The sequence below is a fragment of the Phaenicophaeus curvirostris genome, chromosome 28, assembly GCF_032191515.1.
Source record: "Phaenicophaeus curvirostris isolate KB17595 chromosome 28, BPBGC_Pcur_1.0, whole genome shotgun sequence".
Taxonomy (NCBI): Eukaryota; Metazoa; Chordata; class Aves; order Cuculiformes; family Cuculidae; genus Phaenicophaeus; species Phaenicophaeus curvirostris.
In genome coordinates, this window is record NC_091419.1 from 1,264,581 (window position 1) to 1,286,564 (window position 21,984).

The window sequence follows — 21,984 nt, forward strand, 5'->3', positions numbered from 1 at the left end:
TTCCCCGCTGGGCCGCGCTCGGGGCCTGGCAGCCAGAGGCTCGGCGCCGCCATCGCCATGGGCACCCGCGACGACGAGTACGATTACCTCTTCAAAGGTACCTGTGTGCGCGGGGCCGCTCTCGCCGGGGCTGCCGGGGGTCCCGCGGGCCGGGCCCGACGCCCCCGGGAGCCTCCGCCGCTCCCCCGGGCCCGCCCCGCGGCGCCGCTGCCCCGGCCGCCCCCCCCCTCCGGGCCTGTCCCGCCCTGCCCCGTCGCCCCCGGGGCCGCCCCGGAGCGAGGCTGGCGCTGCTGGAGAGCCTCGGCCTCCGGGGAGGCCTCAGGGCCGCTCCCCGAGCCCTGAACGGCTGGAGCGGCGGGGTTGATGGTGCTATTTGCGCTTTGGTGGGTGTTTAATTGTGCCCACGAGTGGCACGTCGCGGGTGTCCAGCAGCTGGGTGAGAAGCAGACGCTGCAGGGTGGGTTTGGTGCTGCGAGACCCGTGCTGGTGGGGGGCTGGGGTTGATGTCCTGCATGGGGAACGATGTTGGGGCTCCCACAACTCCACCTTTCAGGCCTAAAGAGGCTCAGGCGTATGTAAAACCTTCACCTCCATGTTCCCTGACCTCTTTTCTGCTTTGTCTCCTGTGGCAGTGTGGCTGTGTTTCATCCTGGGAGCTCACCTGTCCAAGAGGCGAGGCTGCGGTGGCCAGCCGTGGGGTGCTCACAGGGGTTATGGGGTGCTCACGGAGTCCATAGGTGCTTACGGGGATTATGGGGTGCTCACAGAGGTTATGGGGTGCTCACGGAGGCCATGGGTGCTCACATAGGTTATGGGATGCTCACGGAGGCCATGGGTACTCACAGAGGTTATGGGGTGCTCATGGAGTCCATAGGTGCTTATGGGGATTATGGGGTGCTCACAGGGGTTATGGGGTGCTCATGGAGTCTGTAGGTGCTCACAGGGGTTGTGGGGTGCTTGCGGAGGCTGTGGGTGCTCACAGGGGTTATGGGGTGCTCATGGAGGCCGCAGGTACTCACAGAGGTTATGGGGTGCTCACGGAGGCCGTGGGTACTCACAGGGGTTATGGGGTGCTCGCGGAGGCTGTGGGTGCTCACAGGGGTTATGGGGTGCTCGCGGAGGCTGTGGGTGCTCACAGGGGTTATGGGGTGCTCACGGAGGCTGTGGGTGCTCACAGGGGTTATGGGGTGCTCGCAGAGGCTGTGGGTGCTCACAGGGGTTATGGGGTGCTCACGGAGGCTGTGGGTACTCACAGAGGTTATGGGGTGCTCATGGAGTCTGTAGGTGCTCACAGGGGTTGTGGGGTGCTCACAGGGGTTATGGGGTGCTCATGGAGTCTGTAGGTGCTCACAGAGGTTATGGGGTGTTCACGGAGGCCGTGGGTGCTCACAGGGGTTGTGGGGTGCTCACAGAGGTTATGGGGTGCTCACGGAGTCCATAGGTGCTTATGGGGGTTATGGGGTGCTCACAGGGGTTATGGGGTGCTCGTGGAGGCTGTGGGTGCTCACAGGGGTTATGGGGTGCTCGTGGAGGCTGTGGGTGCTCACAGGGGTTATGGGGTGCTCATGGAGGCTGTGGGTGCTCACAGGGGTTATGGGGTGCTCACGGAGGCTGTGGGTACTCACAGAGGTTATGGGGTGCTCATGGAGTCTGGTAGGTGCTCACAGGGGTTGTGGGGTGCTTGCGGAGGCCGTGGGTGCTCACAGGGGTTATGGGGTGTTCATGGAGGCCGTGGGTGCTCACAGGGGTTATGGGGTGCTCGCAGAGGCCCTGGGTGCTCACAGGGATTATGGGGTGCTCACAGAGGCTGTTGTTGTGCGCCTGCTGCCATGAAAAATTTCCCTGGACTTTGGTGTTGGGACACACTGAACCCACCCCCTCACAGGGGCAGCACTGATTCCAGACCTGCTTCTTGATGAGAGGAAAGAGCAATTATTTGCCTGCTGGAAATATTTTATGAATGTGTTTGCCTCTTTGATGTATTTGTCTTGCAGTCTCCAAGATAATGCAGGGGGAAAAAAATCCCTAATTTCTTCTCCACCTATAAAGCAGAAGACCAGCCTCAAAACGCTCCCCTGTCTGGGTCTAAACTAGTTTCTTTCTGAAGTCATTCCACTGTGTTTTTCCCAAGTGGTTTAATAGCCAGGAACTTGAAAGCCTGACAATTTTATTCCATTTTTTCTTTCTGTGAATAGTCATTAGGTAGGCAAAACTGCATTTGTCTTTGAAAATATTTGTGCCGCTTTGAAATCCATTTTTAATTTTATCTGGAGTGGAACTTAACCTCTAGCTATTTGGTCAGGAACCCTGCTGCTGTGTTGGTACTGCAGACAACTTGGCATGCTTTAGCACTTCACTTAATTAAGCATTTCGGGGGAGAATTGTCCTTTTTGTGTTGTCCTGTGGGTAGGCGTAGTGCTGGGGATGGTTTTTTTTTTTAAATAAACGAGTCAACCCACAAAACCCCCCTTCCCTACCTGCTTGTCTTTTCCTTCCTTCCAGGCTTTCTGAGATCAAGCAAGAAAAAATGAGTACGAATAGGAGCATGTAGGATGATGTCCTTGCTGTAGGACCAACTCTCCTTCCTTTCCCTTTTCCCCTTCCAATAATGAAATTAAATATCAAGGGGAATTGACATAATGAAGAAAGTAATGTCCAGGAGTTGGTTTGGCTTCTGGTTCAGCCCCTTCTTAGCCACATAGGTGGCTTTTGAACTTCCTTCTGTCAGGCGCATGTAGTGGCCAGAGGTAGAAATAATGGTGAAGGGAGGATCCTTGCAGCCTGGGCAAGGTTATTTTTAATTAAATCTAAGGTTTGACCATTTCCCCCACCACCCATTCCCAAAGGAAATCTGGTTGGACTCTGATTTTAGCTTTCGCAGTTGTGCTTGTTTAAGAAGTTAGCATCCTTCCATTGTAATACAATTCAATTGTAATATTATTTAGGATGCTTTAAAGTCACAATTTTTCCTTCTGATATTAATCAGCTCTATGAGAAGTTTGAAAGGTGAAGAGCCCAGTTTGTTGTTGGTCTCTTTCATGTGAAATACTGCTGATAAAACAGTTTTTCAGGGCTGAAAATGGCCAAAGAGTTTGTAGCAACTGTTTCTGTGTGTAGCTGGCTTGTTGTTCCTGGTGTTCCCTCCTCCGTGTCGTCCCTTGACGTGTGCTCCAGGACTGGCCATTTCACCAGGGCTGTGGGAGAGCCCAGTGCTTGTTGGCTTATTGGGTCTGGCACACAGCAGGCGACAAGTAATTTAAGGTTTGGTGGCACTCTGGGGATGCGAGTGCAGTTGTAGGCAAAGCTGCTCTGCTAAACCAGCACCTCTTTATCTGTATTCCTATTTCCCTTTCTCCTGTGTGCGGCCCGGCAGTCAGCACTGCTTGTGTTATCGATCGCAACAAACTGTCTGTGAGCAGAGCAACCACGCCAGCCTTTGGGAGAACAAACTGAATGCTGTGTATCCGAGTGGTGAGGCTGAGAGGATCTTGTAGATGCATTGAGTGACGTAACCCAAGCAGAGCCAGCATTGCGGGGCTCTGTTCTCAATTAGTTTTGTAGCTGGGACGGTTAAAAAGCAAGAACTTTTTATCATGAGTTTTGAATGGGTTGGATCTGGCATCGAATTCATGACCTTTTTGTAGTTGTTAAAATATTGGAAGCCTTGTACCCATTAAAATGTGATCTGCACATTAATTTTCCTCATGTGAAGATTAGCTTTTATCAGTGTTTGTTTTAAAAATGAAATTGGAGATTGCGCAGACGTGTGCTGGCCTATGAAAAAGGAAGGAAAGAACACCCATAGGAAAAGGAGCTTTCTTTTACCTTTGCGGGAATTTGGGCTGCTCTGATTAGACCTTGAGCCTAACAAAGGCGGTGCTTATTAAAACCAAATGTGTGTCGTGTTAGTCATCAATATCTGACAATCTTGTGTACTTCATATTTATGATGAACTCTGCTTATGTGGTCTCTGCTAGAGTTGCAATCTCCTTACTTGTTCAAACAAACACAGGTTAATAAATGAATCATAGAATCATAGAATCACCAGGCTGGAAAAGACCCACTGGATGAGGGTATTCAAAATTCTGTCATAAACTTTTTTCCCATTTTTCTTAATCTGCTGGATTTTAATCTTGTCTGTTGCTTGCTTTGTACTCAGATCCTAAGGTGGGAGGCAAGTGCCTGGTTGGTGGCATTGGGCTGTAGGTCTGTTTGTGGGGTGGCCTGGCAGGACATAGGGTGAGGATGGAGACTGAGACTTGGATGATTTGTTCTTGGTGGAGGCTGAGCTCTGGTGAATGGTAACCCGCAAAGTGGCACAGTGTGGTGGAGGAGGGGGGAAATCAGGAGAGACCGAAGGAGCAGCACTGTGATTCAGGACCTAAATGGGGTGCTAAGCATGGCTTGCGTGTGTACTTACAACCATCTGATGGTGGTTGGTGCTGGTTATTGGTTAAAGTCACTTCCAAGGTCAAACTGGTGCATCTTCCATGACCAGCATGGCCCTAAAGGCCATTAAGGTGACTTCATCCGTTCTGGTGAGATGAGCTTAGGTAGTGTCCAGGCTCTTGGATCTCACTTGGAACTTTTTCTACTCTGTCTACTTTGTCTGCAGTTGATGCTGTCTGGTGGCCTGTTCCCACAGAAAATAAAAGTTTGTGGGTTCTGCCTTCATGTGGGTCTACGTGTCCTCCTGGAAGTGAAAATGTTCGTTTAGTGCCCAAGGCTGAGTATCAACAAGAAGCACTGGGAGACTGTAAGGTAGAGAGAGCCTTGTTTACTCAGTTGCGATCTGGTTGCCATCCTTTGTTGTTTCTGCATCCAGAGACTTCTAAAAATGCTCTCTGACAAGCTGTGCTGGAGTGTGGAGCAGCCAGGGGAAGGGGAGCATGGTGCTTTGGTGCCAGAGTGCAGCAGACGCAAAAGCTGGCTGAGGTAGTGCAGGACCCCTGGATGGTCTTCCTGCGAAGGATGGAGTTAACAACCTTAGAGCCCTTTGCAGGGTTTATGCACAAAGCTGATATTTTGAACTGCCAGAGGACAGGAGGTAGCTGAAACCTGGAGAGACAGCTGTGCTTTCTCAAGCTGTGGATTCCCAAGAAGCTAACTCCTTTTGGAAACAGTTGGAAGCTTCAGGGCCTTTCTAGGCTGGTTCTGGCTGGTGTGGTGGGTCTTGCCTCTTCTTGGTTGTGGCCAGGTCACAGCTGACCCCCATCCAGCCAATCTCTGTGCAAGATGAGTGACCTTCAGCTTGTTCTTGGAACACCCTGTGGAATTAGTGATGAAAAACTGTTTGTCTGGAAAATAAAGCTAACAAAATCCTAGAGTTAGAACTTGTAATAAAATCTTTTTTATAAATCTGTTCTCATACCATAAAAAAATGCTTTGGGCTCTTTGCCAGAGAAGGCAGAGCTCTGTGAGGAGCTGATTTGAGCTGTCCTGGGTGGGGAGTTGTGGCACCTTGCCACGATCCACTGGCTGCCCCTTCCTGCCTCTGTTGTGTTTTGACTGTTCAGCTGTGCTAGCACAATTGTCCGTCTGTCTGTGCTGTCAGCTGGATGAAATGCTGGGGGCAGTCTGGAGCGCTTGAGCCATCTCCCCTTGCAGCTCCGGAGCTGTCGCAGCAGAGGAACAGCGGGCTACAGCCCGAGTTTGGGAATGTGTTAGGAGGGTGGAGCAGTGTGTGAGATGGAGCTGTATCCTGAAACAATGGCCAGAGCAGAGCAAAGCTGTAATAACACAAACAGATGAGCACGGTCCTTGGCCCTGGGAGGATGCTGGTGAGCTCATTCTGGAAGCTTGTAATGAGAACAGTCTTCTGTGATTCGTTGCGGAGGGATGTTTTCTGCCCGTGTCTGCTTTTCTATAGGAAAAACAGATCGCGTGAATGAGGAAGATCAGCAGATCTATACTTTGAGGCACAGTGGGAGATATTCCCAAGGCTGAAGAAACCTTGCTGAGGCTGCCTTTATCCCTTCTGCTCCAGCCAGGATGTTGTGAGCCTGAATCCCAAAGTCCTATCTGATACAGTGTTGGCTGGGAAAAAGGGAGAATGGCTCCGTTGCTTTTAGTCCCGTTTCCCATCAGTTATTTCTTGCTCCAGTCAGCAATCCAGGGGTTTACAAAAATGTCTGTAGCTGCGCTCGCTGCACGGTAAAAAACCCGGTGTGATGCCTCTTGTCTTTGTGTTTTTGATGAGGTCTCCTGGAGGGCCAGGCCAGCACTGCTGGGGATGAAGCAGCAGCTGGCTCCAGCAGGAATGGCAGAGAGTGTCAGCCCTGGAGTAGGGAGGGAACTCCTGCTACCACACGTACCTTTCATTTTCACAATTCCCTTCAGTAAAGCTGGCATTTGTGTGCTGAAGATCTCTCTGCACTCCCATTTTTCTGTTAACATGGCAACACCTAGTGTGGAGGCAGAGATTTTTAGCTCATCTTTTACATCTTATGCCATCTCCTGGAACTCGTTCTGCTGGATGAAGTTCTGCTTTGCTTAGTCTTGCTTGTAGTATCAAATGTCTCCTGGTTTCTCCTTTTTGTGTTGAACATAGTTATGAATTAAATTATTGAAATAAAACACCCTGTACGACCCCAGCAGGGACTGCAAATAATTGTTTAGTTACTGTGTTGGGTTTTTTAAACTAAAAATAGAGCAGGCTTATGCTGTATGTCAAGCAAAGAGGTAGCCTCTTGCTGTGTTCCTCACTGTAGCGTTTCTGCCTTTGCCAAAGGCAGCGTATGGCAGGGACTCCTTACCTCCCATTACTGGTGGTGGCCTGAGCCCTCCAGAGCAGTGTTTGGCTGTTGATAGGTGCTGCAGCAATTCCTCTTTCCCACCGCTGAGGAACTGAGCAGCCGGCTGGGGGCTGCTTGGGGGCTGGGAAAGCGCCTGTGAGTGGTGAAGTCTGAGGTGGTGTCAGCATAACTCTCTCTTGCGTTTCTCTGGCTGTGCAGCTCCTCTGGGTCCTGCTGCAAGGCAGCCTGGCAGCACCATACAAAGAATTAATTTAGAAAATTGTCTTTTCTTGCAGTTGTGTTGATTGGAGACTCTGGAGTTGGGAAGAGTAATCTGCTGTCACGTTTCACACGCAATGAGTTCAATTTGGAGAGTAAGAGCACCATTGGGGTGGAATTTGCCACCAGGAGCATCCAGGTGGATGGGAAGACGATAAAAGCACAGATCTGGGATACTGCAGGACAGGAACGATACCGTGCCATTACTTCAGCGTGAGTACTGTGCCTTGGCTCAGGCTAGCAGCAGAATTCTAGCAAGGTGGTAAAGGTACATTTACGGGGAGAGAATTAATGAAAGACTTCTGGGATGCATGACAAAATTATTATGACAGACTTCATTGTCTATATAGGTAGCAAATACTTCTGTGTTCCTTATCTAAACATTACTTTCATTATAACAATGTTACAGGAAAAATGACAGCTTAAATCAAAAGTGTGGGAAGCTCTGTTTAATTCTTGTGGTTTAGGTTTTCCCTGCCCTGGATGCGCTGTCTTTATCACGTGGAATGAGTGTTATTTCTCATGGAGGCTGGATTCTGTTCGACATCAAGTTTTGGTCTCGGTAGGGTAGTTTTCCTCCATGCCAGTGGCTTCTGGTCTCTGTTGCCCCCTCAGTCTCATGACTGAGAGTGTTTTTAGGACAGTCCGCAGCCACGAACTCCCTTGAAGGGTCAATGACGTTGAATTCACAGCCCTGAAAATTAAGTCCAATGCTGAATAACCAGGAAGTAGGAAGGGAACTGTGCTACTGCTGACTGTGCAGCATTAGGCACATCCCTGTTTAGAACAGTGGTTCTGAGCTTCCATGCACAGCACCTTGTTAATCAAGACAGCATCTTGAGCTGTAACCTCTAGATGTATCTGCTTCTGTGCAGGTAGCAGGCAAAAGTGTCTTCAGAGCAAGAAAACAAAACCCTATTGGCAGGCCTAGGTATCTAGGGTGTGTTCCGATCAGCAAGTTGGAATTTTTTGGTGTTGCAGATGTATATCGGTTTTTAAAGGTACAAACTTGTTTCTGAATCATGCACAGATTTGTATTAAACTTGAGGCAAGGGGAACTTTGTTCATTGAAGTGAAACAGGGTAATGCAGAGTAGAGGGGAGGAGAACAGAAGAGCATGGAGCTCAAAGGGGAAAACCTGTAGGGAAGGAACACAGAACCAAAGTAATGCCAAAGCAGAGGTAAGAGGCGATTTCAAACTGCAGCTTTTCCATGTTTGTTAACGTGTTTTTCAGAAACTTTTTTGTGCCCCTTAAATTGTTCTTAACTGCAATGGAAGCTTAGCAGAAAATCTGCTGGCTGAGTCTGATTCAACAACAGGCTTGGCTGGTGAGAATCATCGCATCTGCAGCCCTGTGATCCTGCGTGTCCTTTGTGCTGGCACCAGCTCCTGCTTGATGCATCGCTCGTCCAGTTCAGCCTGCTGAGCCAGCAGAGCGCCAACCAGCAGCAAAACGGGAATGGTTTCTGCTGACTTGGTGCACTGAATCGGTTCAACGATGTGTCACACAGGTGCTGGTGGAGCAGAGGAGAAATGGTGGGATTGTGTGGAAGAGAGGTGGACATCACAGGATTGCTTGTGCTGTCCTAAGCCCGTGGCTTGAGTTGAATGGGCCCAAACCTGCACCAAAGGAGCAAACCCTGAGCTGTGAGCTCACTGCCTAGAAGGCCAGCAACGTCCTGGGAAACCTCAAAAGAAGCGTGGACCCGGGAGGGGATTCTCCTCCTCTGCTCCACACTTGTGAGATTCCGTCTGCAGTCCTGTGTCCAGCTCTGTAATCCCCAACATAAGAAGCATATGGAACTGTTGGAACGGATCCAGAGGAGGCCACAAAGAAGATCTGAGGGCTAGAGCACCTCCCACACAAGGAAGGGCTGAGAGCGTTGGGGTTGTTCAGCCTGGGGAAGAGAAGGCTCCAGGGAGAGCAGCTTACAATACTGAAAGGGGCTCCAGGAAAGCTGGTGAGGGGATCCTTACAAAGGCATGGAGTGATAGGATGAGGGCTTTAAATTTGAAGGTGGAAGATTTAAGTTAGACATTAGGAAGAAATTCTTCATGATGAGGGTGGTGAGGCCCTGGCCCAGGTTGCCTAGGGAAATTGTGGATGCTCCATCCCTGGAGATGTTAAAGGCCAGGTTAGATGGGGCTTGGAGCAACCTGGTCCATGGGAGGTGTCCCTGCCAGTGCCGGGGGGTGGAACTGGATGGGCTTTAAGGTCCCTTCCAACCCAAACCGTTCCATGATTCTGTGATCTCAGATGGCTGGTAGGTAGCTGCTGAGTCTGAAGTGCGTTGAGTTTTCCTGCATGCTGTTGTAGCAGACTAAAAATGTCGTGGCTTCCACAGGCTCTTCAGCATTTTGTACCTACACTGGAATTTTGTAGGAATACCATTAAAAAAATTCTAGCATTTGGAGCTTGGTTTTAGGCTTAAAAACCCCAACACCAGAATTTGAATCAGCACAACTTTTCCAAAGCCGGGATGGAATGCTTTGAACTTTAGTACCCAGCACAGACAAGCTGGATGCAAGGTCTGGCGGTGACTTGGACAGAGCTCTCCATAAAAGAACATCTCTTTTGTTTCAGGTATTACCGCGGTGCTGTTGGGGCTCTCCTTGTCTATGACATTGCCAAACACCTCACCTATGAGAACGTGGAGCGCTGGCTAAAGGAGCTTCGGGATCACGCAGACAACAATATTGTCATCATGCTGGTGGGTAACAAGAGCGATCTCCGCCACCTGAGAGCTGTGCCCACCGACGAGGCCCGGGCTTTCGCAGGTTTGTAAGCAGAGCGTTCTGGGTTGGTGCTGTCTGTAATCCTGCTATTGTTGTTTGGGACTGAGTTTTCATCTCAGTTTTTATTTTTGACCTTAAAAAAGGCATTTAAGTGGGGTTTTTTTGTTATTTTTGTTTTTTTTTAAATAGCATGTGGGATTGGGGTTTTTTTTTTTCAATCTAACGGCAGTAGATGTTTTTGAAATGCTGTCCTTGAGCTGCTTGATAGGTGAAGATTGAACACTTCCCCTAGCAAGGCTAGAAACAGTAAGCAACATTTAGAAGAGAAAATGTCACAATGTCAGTATAAACTATCGTAACACGGAATGTCTTTCCTTCCTTTCCAAAGGCCTGGTTCTACTGAGCACACACCAGTACAGCGAGCTGCATAGAAACGCTGCACCCTCTTTAGTTGTGCAGTTTCTGTTCCAGAGCACGCATGCGCACAGTAGAATTATAGGATGGTTCGGGTTGGAAGGGACCTCAAAGCCCGTCCAGTTCCACCCCCTACTAGGGGCAGGGACGCCTCCTTCTGGATCAGGGGCTCAAAGCCCCATCCAACCTGGCCTTAAACACCTCCAGGGATGGGGCAGCCACCACTGCTCTGGGCAACCTGGGCCAGGGCCTCCCCACCCTCATCGTGTCTAATCTGTCCTCATTCTATCACTCCATGCCCTTATAAAAAGTTCCTCCCCAGTTTTCCTGGAGGCCCTTTCAGTACTTTGAGGCAGCTCTAAGGTTTCCCTGGAGCATTCTCCTCTTCAGGCTGAACAACCCCAGCTCTCTCAGCCTGTCCTCAGAGCAGAGGTGTTCCAGTCCAGCAGTGTCATCTGGTTTCATTTAAGCACAATGATCATCAGACTTCAAAGTTATCATTTGTGGGGAGAAATAGAGTGGGTTATGTGAGCTGCTGCTACTGCATTACTGCTCCCTCTTCCTTATCTTGCAGAGCACTGGTCAAATTCCCCTTAATGTCTAGGGAGGCTCAGCTTGCTTCTGTGTGGCTGTCAAGCTTGGAGGTGGAATTTTAAATATATAGTCTTTAAAATCCTCCTAGGAATATCATGAGGATTTGCTCAAGGACATTTTCTGGAGTTGCTACAGAGCAAGTTCCCACTTAGTAAAATCCTCTTCAAATTTGCAGATGAGGGAGAAGCAAAGTCTATGTAAGAGAGGCAAAACAAGTTAGTAGGGACCCTCAATGAAGCATTGCTTTGATCGCCTGGTTCAACATCTCATTTTTTACCAAGGCTGTTTTACGTAGCTGGTGATGGTACAGGTGTTGCTGTCTAACGCCTGTGACTGATGTGCCTGTTTCTGGGCTGGTACAGCACCACTCTGGCTGTGATGTTTGGGTGTTACACAATCTTTTTTTAATTATTACCATAAAAAAACCTTATCTTTTGCATTGCAAGAGGAAAGAAGATGATGGACTGTATTATCAGGGGGTTAGTGTACTTTGGAGGTGGGGCTTGATTAGGAAAGGGTAGGTCTGATTAGCTTGGGATTGCAGAGAAGTGTGATTCCAATTACAGCCGTTTTTTTTCTCTGTGCTCTTACTCGAGGCACTTCTAGGAATGATCTGTAGATGAGAATGGCGTTTAGACAAGTAATACAACAAACGAGGAAATGTAGCAAGGAAATACAGTAGCAAGGAAAATGTTCTCGCACTGTGGTAGTGGTCAAGGATGCTGCTGCTGAAACTGTACAGCTAAATGAACAGTGCACCAAGTTGTTACGCTAGGAACAGGGGGGAAAAAAGACTGTGCCTTGGCTGGTTTGGCCTAAAAATAAAGGTTGAGAATTCAAAGTAAAGGTGAAATAAAGTACCTTTAACATTTTTAACTGAACCACTTGTTATTTGTTACAGAAAAAAATAACTTATCTTTTATTGAAACATCTGCTCTGGATTCAACAAATGTAGAAGAAGCCTTCAAGAACATCCTCACAGGTATGGTTTGGTACAAGTTTGGAGCACCTTGAGAGGTAGCAGAGCTTCCACTCAGGCATGTCTTGCAGTTACCTAGAATGTTTTGTTTATGAATGTTGGGAATGATGGTCAGTCTGTGAGCCTTCTAATCTCCCGTTTGTGTTCTGCCTCCCACCCCACACCTCTCTGCCCAAGGATCTGGAGGCTTCTAATCTCCTTGTGTCCCATAAATTCAAGGTATTGCAGTAGCGCTGTTGTAAAGGTAGCAGTAGTTCTGTGCCTGTGCAAAACCTTGACAGTGAAGCCACAACCACATTAGGAAGCCACAACCACATTAGGAAGCCACAACCACATTAGGAAGCCACAACCACATTAGGAAGTTACCTGTTCCAGTGTGTTCTCCTGCACCAAAGCAAATTAGTCCATGGTATTTTTGTCCAGACTTCTGAACTCTTGTTCTTGGCTGATGTCAAGGGTTGCAGGTGACTGCACCAGCAGCATAGCTGCCTGCTGGGAATATCCCTCAGGAGTCCCAGGAGTGGTCTGAGAATGTGATAGTGGCCACAGGCCATAATGACACCAGGGCTTATGATTTCCGTTGCCGAGCAGTGTTCTTCAGCATCTGTAACTGCTGTAGATGTGGCTACAGAGTGCACGGTGTCCCGCTGCAGCTTCAGACTTGCATGGGAAAGCTGCATGGCTCATCCAGCAGGTCCACTGCATGTGGTGTCAGGGGCATTCCGGGCAGTAGAACTCTACTATTTCATTTTTCCTTCTTTCAGACTGAGCATTAGAATTTCCATTCCTTCAGATGGAGCTGTTGCCTGCATGTATTTTCATGGCCCTTGAGTGAGGGAGCGCCCTGCTGCGCAAGGCCTGGGATTCACCAGTAACGCTTTATCACTGCAGATGCACCAGCGAGTCCTCCTTGCTTTGCTAAGCCATTGCCAAAGCACTGTTTGTAGACTCATGGGGATTTCCAGCTGGTGTTGCAAATCTAAGCTGAGCACTGATTTGGCCTCTGGAAGAGTGCAGCTCTGTTCTGGGCCAAGTGCAGCACATGGGGAACTCACTGATTTCCTTCCAAGTGAGATTGGCCAAGAATTGAGACTTGTATGGTCATGAGGCCGAAGAAGGAGAAAGGACAGGATTGAAGTGGTGAGAGGATATATGCTGAGAGTAGAAATGGGAAGCACATGGAGCGAGAGAGATGTGTAAAAGAGGCTTATCTCTGTGGTGTTACTTCAGCTGGGGTGGATGACTTCTCCCAGTCTTGGGGTTTGGCCTAATCTGTAATGTTAGTTAGACTTTAGCTTGTAGGAGCATGTCACCACTTCATGCTTCAGCGCTGTGTCGCAGAGGATGTATTACTCTGTCAGCAGTTCGAGGTGACAGCATTTGGGTAGCTCTGTGCCTGAGCTAACCCTTGGAAGCAGAGTCCTGGGAAGCATGGTGCTGTCACACCCCAGGGAGAGGGAAACCAGCATGGGCCTGCAGGCTTTCTGAACAGGTGCTAACAAACTCCAGTAAACTCGAGCATCCCAGCTCTCAGAGACTGCCTTCCACTCTGTTCTGCAACAGTCATATCTCAAAAGGCTGTTTGAGGCAACAGGAAAGCTACTTGTTGATGTTTCAAAGCATTGTCTCCCGCTTCTAAGGTCAAGTGCTTGGGAATTGGCTAAGAACCCTTGAAAGCCATATCTAAATAGGAAGAAGGCTATCAAACAGGTACTGGATTGCTCTTCTACCTCTGGCTGCCCTGTGCCATCTGAACCTTGTCCTAAAGAAGGGAAAATGCTATACAATTTGTCAGTGTGCTTGTTCTGTCTCTTGGAAATATCTTTAATATCCATACCATGAACATGAAGAGTTGGCAAGATCCAATTCCTGACTGTTGCTTACCACAGCTGAGCTCTAGACCCATAAATCACAGAATCTTTTAGATTGGAAAAGGCGCTTAAGATCGAGTCCTGACACTGCCAAGTCCACCATTAAACTCTGTCCATAAGCACCACACCCCTATGTCTTTTAAGTCCCTCCAGGGATGGCCCACGGCTGTACGCTCTTTTGGAAAGTGGTGCCTGATCTGTATGTCCCACAGCATCTCACGTGACCATTTCTGAGCTTTTATTGTGACCGGATATTGATTTTGGTTGAACGAGAATGAGCCTTTGTCCTGGTTCTGCTTGATGATCAGAAAGTGTCTGGTGTATGTTGTTTATTGGATGCTGGCCAAAGAACTGGCCTTGTGTTCTTGTTTCTTGGTTATGTATGAATGAGAGCCTATTCCTAAGAAAAAAAGCGGACTTTTAATATGATGAATTCTACAGGTCAGGCTCTTTCAGGTTCCTTTTGCAGATCAGCACCTTCAGGTGCCCTTTTGCAGGGCAGCAGTAGGAAGTTGCGATCAGTAGGTCTGGTACAGGCCAGCTTAGTTGGCACCAGAAACATGTTGCAGTTGGAGGATGACAACCATGAAGAGGCAGGCAGGAAAAAGGGTAACCAGGCTGCCCCAGGAAGCAAAAAGCCTGACAGACTGGGAATGGGTTATATTTGCTGCCCAGCCAGATTTGGGTTGAGTTATTAGAGCTACTGGTGAAGCAACTGGGGAATATTGTTGAGACAAAGCCATGGAGAAGAGCGCCTGGTGCTGGAGCTGATCTCTTGTGCTGGGCAGCCTTGCAGCTTATTCACTGCGTGTCTCTGACACTTGGCTGGGTCTGAGGCTGCTTCTGCGGTGCTTTGAGGTGGTATCTGTGGTTCTGGTGCTCCAAGTTCAGCAGTCGCCATCCATCCTGTCTTCCGTTGCAGTGCTGGCCTGAGACTGACCTGGGTAGAGAAAGTGGCTCTTAGAGAGCCCAAGAAGCGTCTGCTGTAATGGATGAAACACTGGTGAAGCCAGAGCTTGAGCTGAGGTCAGGCCTGGGCTAGCTGAACTCCAAACACTGCTCCCCAAAGTGCTGAGTGGTTCAGGGACAGTGGGGATGTGGCTGGTAAGACTGAGTAGTCCTGCAAAGTCTGCTCCTAAAGTGATTACATGGGGGAGAATCTCCCTTCTGAGGGAGGGAAAGAAACCTGGGAAAATGCTGTGTAGAACATAAGTTGGGAGCAACCGTAGGTGACCTGGAGGAGGGTGGGAGCAGGACAGGTGCTTCCTTATTGGCCACCAGTTTGAGGGATCACTAAAGACTGGAAAATAAAAAGCCAGACACAAATGCTTCCTCAAAGCAAGGAGGGCTTGAAATGACTTGAAACTGCTAGTGCTGACATACAGCATGGAGCATGTGAGGAGGGGCATGACAGGCTCTGTGCAGCTCTCCTTATCCCTTGCTGCAGGGAGCCAGGGAGCGAGATTGGTCTGTGGTTAAAGGTTCCCATTTTAAACAACGTTGCATGGTTTGGGTTAGAAGGGACCTTAACGTTTATCATGTAAATGTGTGTGACTGCTTTTGTGAAAAAAAAAATAACTACATAAACAAACCCCACATAGTCCCCACCAGCTTTAATCCTTGCTAAAGACTTGGGATATTGCTGTTTGGAGGCTGTGGCTGTATGAATGTAACCATAATATTTACCACAGGCTTCCAGGGAGGTACTTGCCCTTTTCCTGTCTCACAATGAAGGGAAGTTGCAACAAGGGCTTACATTCAGCGAAATAAGTAATTCAAAAACCTTTCAACTTAAATAATTTCTCCTAAACCGTGCAGTTGGAATTGTTTGTTTCTGCAAGCTTTTAACCCAGCAGTCTCTCTTCAGCGGTCATGGCTTTGTGGATCCGTGTGCTTTCAGGCATAAATTAATTTGAGTCGAATAAATTAATTCTCTCAGGAAAAGTGTTTTCAGATCAATATGGGGCTTTATGGAACAATGTGGCTTTTCATTGTCATGGGTAGAAAGCTGATTGGTTGCAAAGAGGCATAGGCATTTGGTTGTAGCAGCTGGCCAGATGCTGCAGTGTGAAATTGAGAACTGCCATTGCTGCTGCGCCATGGTGTTTTGCCAGCATCCTGTGGGATGGTGTTTCTTGATTATGGTGCCCATTTTTTTTTAATCAAAAAAGATGATTTCCTGTCTTAGAAATGAGCATTCCTGCTCTTTTCTCTTTTTTCAAAGCCTTTTAGTAGTCCCTGTGTTCGTAGAGTCATTGAAAAGAAACGTGATAGGAAGTACTGTTGTGGAAGACGGCAGGGAATCTTGCCGTAATAACTTTTCCAGACAGAGCTGGTGTATCCATTCCAGAGCTGGAAAGCCAGCCAGATGTTGCGTGCTACAGCTGGTCAGACTAGACTCCCTTTCACAGCTCTCAAGTTAAAATCTTCTCATTCTTGGGTTCTAGCACCTCCTTTGACAGCGTGTTCGTGGTCTACCGTGTGCTGGTAGCCATGGCTTTCTGGGTTCTAACAAGTCTATTCTCTTTTCAGAAATCTACCGCATTGTCTCGCAGAAGCAGATTGCAGATCGGTCTGCACACGATGAGTCTCCTGGCAACAACGTAGTTGACATCAGTGTCCCACCAACCACCGATGGACAGAAATCCAACAAACTCCAGTGCTGTCAGAACCTGTGACCTCCTGTAGATGACTCCTGTGCCCTTCACTTTGTCTGTGCTTCATTTAGAAACCTGTGTGCACTTATCTCCTGTGATTCCGTGGCTCCCTCTTCCTCCATTACCCCATTCCAACTCCCCCCTTTCATCTTAGAGCTTTAATTGTAGGGCTAACATTCCCCTGCCTTTGAAATACCCTTCAGTGTGGTGACTTTTGGGCTTGAAATGTAGGCACTGATCTGGTAGACGTGTTTGTGTTGGAACATCTGCTGCTGGATATTATCCCATGAAACACTCTCCTCAAATGGTTTGGGTTCTTTTTTCTGGGAGAGAAACCATGGAGACTTGACTGTAACAGCTGAAGAAATAACTACATTTAGGTGACAAGGTTTTTTCCTCATGTAGTCAGATATTTTTTTTTAATTGTGTTTCTGTAAACATGGGGGAGAAATTAAAAGAAAATGGCTATCCTACCAAACACTCTATTGTCTGTCCTGGTAAAGTCTCACAGGGAGGTTTTTAGTGGCTGCACACACAGAAAGCTGTTGACAATAACATTACTTATGATGTAATTGCCCCTAACGCAGTTAGTCTGGCTGTGTAGTTTACAGTTTCCTGCTTGGGAAATCTTCCTCTATTCGTGTTTTATTTGGGAACAATGAAGTATGTCTGCATTGCTTTCTCTGCCACTGTGGGTGCCTGTGCTGCTTGCACAGGCTTTAGGAAGTGGCGTAGTATTTATTCATGGCTTACGTTAATCAGTTAACGTTACTGTATAGTAAGTGCCAGCATATTGATTTCAGAAACCGTTTGCAACCTGTACAAGTAGGCTTCTTTTGTCCTGTAGATCAGTGTCCGAAAGCAGGAATCTTCTCTAGTTCCGGGATTTTTTTGCATGCTGCTCTTTCTCTCCTACCCCTGTTTGAGTGAGTGAAGCAATATTTTCATGTCATGTATATACCTGCACTTGTAAGGGTTTCGGTTGTTGTAGAGAAACACAATACTTTATACATTTTGTAAAACTCCTGCCGAACCATAGCATCTCAAACTTTCTCTTCGTGATCTTTCACTATTGACCTTGTGCATAATCCCCTTGACCTCTACTAAAACGCATAATATTAAGATTTCATGTAATAACTACTAACCCGTTATTTTCCTCTTATTCCGTTTTACTGAATCGCAGACTGTAATTCTCAAATGATTGTACTTCACCTGATTTAACAGATCTGTCATCAGCAGGGCTAACTCCTGTAATGCTTTGTTTTGCTGAATGGGAAGAATGTTACCACAACTTTGTGTAGTCAGTCTCTTGCTAGCTTGTGGAAATCCTCTGCGATGACTGCTTTCCATCATTCACTGGCTCTTACACACTTGCATCCCCTCCAGTGTGTGCTGAATGTTGTGGTGAGGCAATCGCTGGGTGACACTCTCTAAAGGAAAAATTGGAAACCATCTGCTTTCTCTGGAGGATAATGAAGTGATTTGCAGTCACTTTTTGCTCTGTATTCTGAGACTGTACCTCACTTGGTGAATCCTACCTGCATATTAGTGAGTTGATTTTTTTCCTTTTCTGATATAAAGCAAATATGAAACTGTGAATTGTGCTTGAAGGGGAAATCTGACATTCCAGTCTCCACTGTTCTGTCTGGGTATGGAATAAAATTGAGGGCGGCTAACTATGATGGCTTTTCTTTTGTAAGACTTCCAGACCAATGCCTTTAACTTTGCACTGTAAGTACCTGAAGAGCTCTAGTTCACAGCAGCAGGTGTGCGTGGTGCCTGGCACTTCCACTTTCCAACTTCTAGAGGATGCATACAAGGTGAAGGAGTGCATGCCTGCAGCCAAATCACATTGCATGAGGATATGAATTCCTCTTTAGGCATCAGAGTGCCCTGTCTTAAGGGTGTCCCAGTTCAGGAAGCACTTTTGTCACTTGTTATTTACTTTATTGGCATCATGATGAGAGAAGGTGCAGCCAGTGGGAAGTGGAGAAGTCTCCTTTCTGAGGTCCAGGATGAGGTGTGCAGTCAGAATTAAAAGACTGGCAGATGAGGCCACCATCAGAGAATGGGAAATGCTGAGATACTGAAAATAGTTAATTCAAGAGCAGGTGGATGCTAGTGGAGCTGGGCTCCTTAATTCTTGAGCACAACTTTTTCTAAAGAAATGAGTTGGATGGCATGAAGAAGAATCATGCTGTTAACGAAGACTTTGATTTAGTTCAGAGTGATGTATTAATGTGTTTACTCTGCAAATCCTATTCTTAACACAGTGTTTCTAGAGTCGGTTGGGCCTGGTGTAAGAAGTTGAGAAGCTGTTTAGTCGCTTTGTCTCTTTAAGAGATTTTCCTTAGTCTTTGACTTTGTGGAAGGTTCTAAACTTTGCCTTGGAGTCCCAATGAAAGGTTCGTGTTTGGGGCACAAGTGTTAATGGGTATTGAAGAGACTTTGTACAACATCTCTGTGTGTTGACGTTGACTAAAGCCCTTTCCGAGTAGGTGGATCTTGGACCCATTCTGTTCATGCTGGTGAGGTTGCTGGAGATCTGTTGTGTGATGTGGAAAGGCCTCCTGCCTTTTGCTGCAGGACTGTTAGGTGCACCTGAGATGTGGGAAGTGTGTGCGCACACACAGAGCTTATGTGAGCACTGTAAAGTAAGTGGTGGTTTATCTGCTGGTCACGCAGTTTATTGGATGAGGCATTGACCCTCCCAGATTGCTGTGCTGCTCTCTGGGCAGTTGGAGGTGCAGCCTATCCGTAGGTTTGATTCCACTGAGCCCAGGGCCATTAATGCTGGTAGAAAAAGGACAGTGAACAGTTCTGCCTAGTAAAACCACTTTCCTGTGTATGGACAGGGGAAATGCTTTCAATCTCAAGTACCCCGCTGTCCTGAAAGCATGCGCTCCTCAAACCGTAGCTACAACCTCACCCACTGTTGGCAATGGCTGCTGAAATCACAGAGGGGAAGACCTGGAGGAATCGCCAGGAGGTGAGAACTGTTTGAGAGCTGTCTGACACTCAAAGCAGCTCTCCAACAAGCCAGGCTCCTCAGCCATGCTGTCCTGATGTGAATACAACAGTTACATGTAACATCCCTGGACGGCTCCATGCTGCAGCTTCACTGGCTCTGTGTCTTTCAGCCATCGCTGTCAGGGAAACAGAAAAGGTTTCAGCTCTCTTCCATCTGCTAGAAGAGGTTTGAGGGCAGAACTTGGCTTATTTAAAACTCCTGATGGCAGGAAAGCTGCCTGTTTAAGCAGGAATATATGCTGTGCTTGCTTTGCTTGGATGTCAAGTTTAACTCTTCAGAAATAACACTAAAAGGTACTGGGTGATTAGCACCCAGCATCAGAGATTCAAACCGCAGTTGAAGGCTCCTTCTGATATTTAGAACAAGGTCTCCGATGCAGTATTAGACCAGAGCTTTTCTGCTAACTACCCTGTTAATTATAGGTAGTGTAAAGGCCAAAAATCACACGTAAAAGTGATTTGGTGGTGAGTGGATGCACTGGGCGGACCAGCTCAATCTAACTTCTTCCTATCGAGTCAGGTGGTTACAGACTGGGTGAGTTAAAGTCTTGGATCTCCACGAGGAGTTAGTCTGTAATGTGCACTGACCAAGGAAGTTTGGTTCACAGGAAGTTTTAAAGCTCCATACTTGTATAAATGTAGAAATCCAGTTGATGAGTGACTGCTTACTACTTTGTTAATAAGACTTTGTGTGTGCTGCTGAGACCGTAGACGTTTGGTAAAAGGAGAAGGCCCTGTGATCCCCTTTTCCCCCTGTGGCTGCTTCTCAGCACTTATAGCAGGTTAGAAGCAGTAGAAGGATGGGTGCATCCTAGAGAGCCCCCGGTTTGGATGCTGTGCTCTTGGAGCACTTGCAATGACCCCACAGTGTGTGGAAGGGCTGGCAACAGGGTAATCTTGTGTGAACAGGAGAGTGCGCTCTCAGCTGGACATGCCGGGACAGTAAGGACTGGTCTGTGCCTTTTATTTGAGTAGATCACTTCACAAAAGATGCTTGGAAAATTGTACAGTAGGTATTTTTTCTTCCCAACACTTTGATTCCTGCATGCTGTACTGTTCCAGAAGTTGTGGGTCTATTTGTGGGCCGTTAATGGTTGAGTCTTACCTGTGCTTGGTGATCATTTCTTTTCCAAGCATGAAGGAAGAACTTGCTTAATGATTCTGGACTCTGTAGAAGAAAAAAGATCCTAATGAAGTGACTCGATCACTTAGGGAGAGGCCTTTTTCCTTCGTAAAGAAACAAACCAAAACAGGAAAAATGGTATTAAAGGTAGGAGACTGAATTGCAGATAAGAAAAGGAAAAACTGTATTAAAGGTAGGAGACTGAATTGCAAATAAGAAAAGGAAAGGAAAACCAGGCAATGACGGGTGAAGAGCAGAATGCAATGAGTCAGGGTTACGATTGGGTTCTTGTGGCTTGCAGACTAATAGATAATGTGGTTCGAATGGTGATTGATGGAATGTTTCCATGAGATGAGGCTCTCCAGGGCTGCACTGTTTCAGTAAATAACAGTAGTTCTTATTTTAAACCAGTCAGATAATGCTCAGTAGTGTTGTCTGTCAGGCTTTGCAGGCTATCTATAGCACCGGATCTTCATGCCACCTAGGAGAGAAGTTCCTTCCATTTATTTTTGTTCCTGGTTCCTGTGTTAAGTGCAATTCACTCTGTAAATATACACCCCCCTTGATTTTTGTGCATGGTTATGATGTATTGTGGATATAAAGATTGCCAAATCATGCCTCGTGTGGAAAGTTCTGTTCCAAACACACACAATTGTAGGATAGCGCTCTGGAATCCCCACCACAAGGAAGATGTGGAACTGATGGAGCGGGTTCAGAAGAAGCCACAAAGGTGATCAAGGGCTGGAGCCAGGCTGAGAGAGTTGGGGTTGTTCAGCCTGGGAAAAAACCAGCTCTGGGGAGACCTTAGAGCAGCTTCCAGGTCAGAAAGGGGCTCTGGGAAAGGTGAGGAGGGGCTTTTCCTAAGGGCCCGTAGAGACAGGATCATAGAATCACCAGGTTGGAAGAGACCCAGTCCAACCATTCCTGTCAAACACTAAGCCATGTCCCTCAGCACCTCATCCACCCGTCCCTTAAACCCCTCCAGGGAAGGTGACTCAACCACCTCCCTGGGCAGCCTCTGACAGGGACCAATGACCCTTTCCGTGAATTTTTTTTTTCCTAATGTCCAGCCTGACCCTCCCCTGGCGGAGCCTGAGGCCATTCCCTCTCGTCCTGTCCCCTGTCACTTGGGAGAAGAGCCCAGCTCCCTCCTCTCCACAACCTCCTCTCAGGGAGTTGGAGAGAGCAATGAGGTCTCCCCTCAGCCTCCTCTTCTCCAGGCTATGGCTTTAAAATGGAAGGGGGAAGATTGAGAGGAGATCTTGGGGAGTGTTTCCCTGGCTGTGGCGGGGAGGCCCTGGCCCAGGTTGCCCAGAGCAGTGGTGGCTGCCCCATCCCTGGAGGGGTTCAAGGCCAGGTTGGATGCGGCTTGGAGCCCCTGATCCAGTGAGAGGTGTCCCTGCCCGTGCCAGGGGGTGGAACCGGGTGGGCTTTGAGATCCCTAGTTCTCTAACGCTGGAGCCGGCGCCCCCCGGGCTCTCACACTGGGGGGGGCGTGGTCATGTGACCCCACCCCGGAGGGGGCGTGGCTCGCGGCCGCCGCGCCGCCATTGGCCCCCGGGCTGT

General features: G+C 48.0%; 1 protein-coding gene across 1 annotated transcript; it reads left to right on the forward strand.

The window, feature by feature from the left end:
• Nucleotides 1–21,035, forward strand: RAB11B (RAB11B, member RAS oncogene family). The gene is made up of 5 exons (XM_069878196.1): nucleotides 1–97; nucleotides 7,031–7,226; nucleotides 9,599–9,792; nucleotides 11,660–11,740; nucleotides 16,141–21,035. Exons 1-5 carry the CDS (start codon nucleotides 58–60, stop codon nucleotides 16,284–16,286), a joined length of 657 nt encoding a protein of 218 aa, XP_069734297.1. The 5' UTR covers nucleotides 1–57; the 3' UTR covers nucleotides 16,287–21,035.
• Nucleotides 21,036–21,984: the final 949 nt, after the last annotated feature.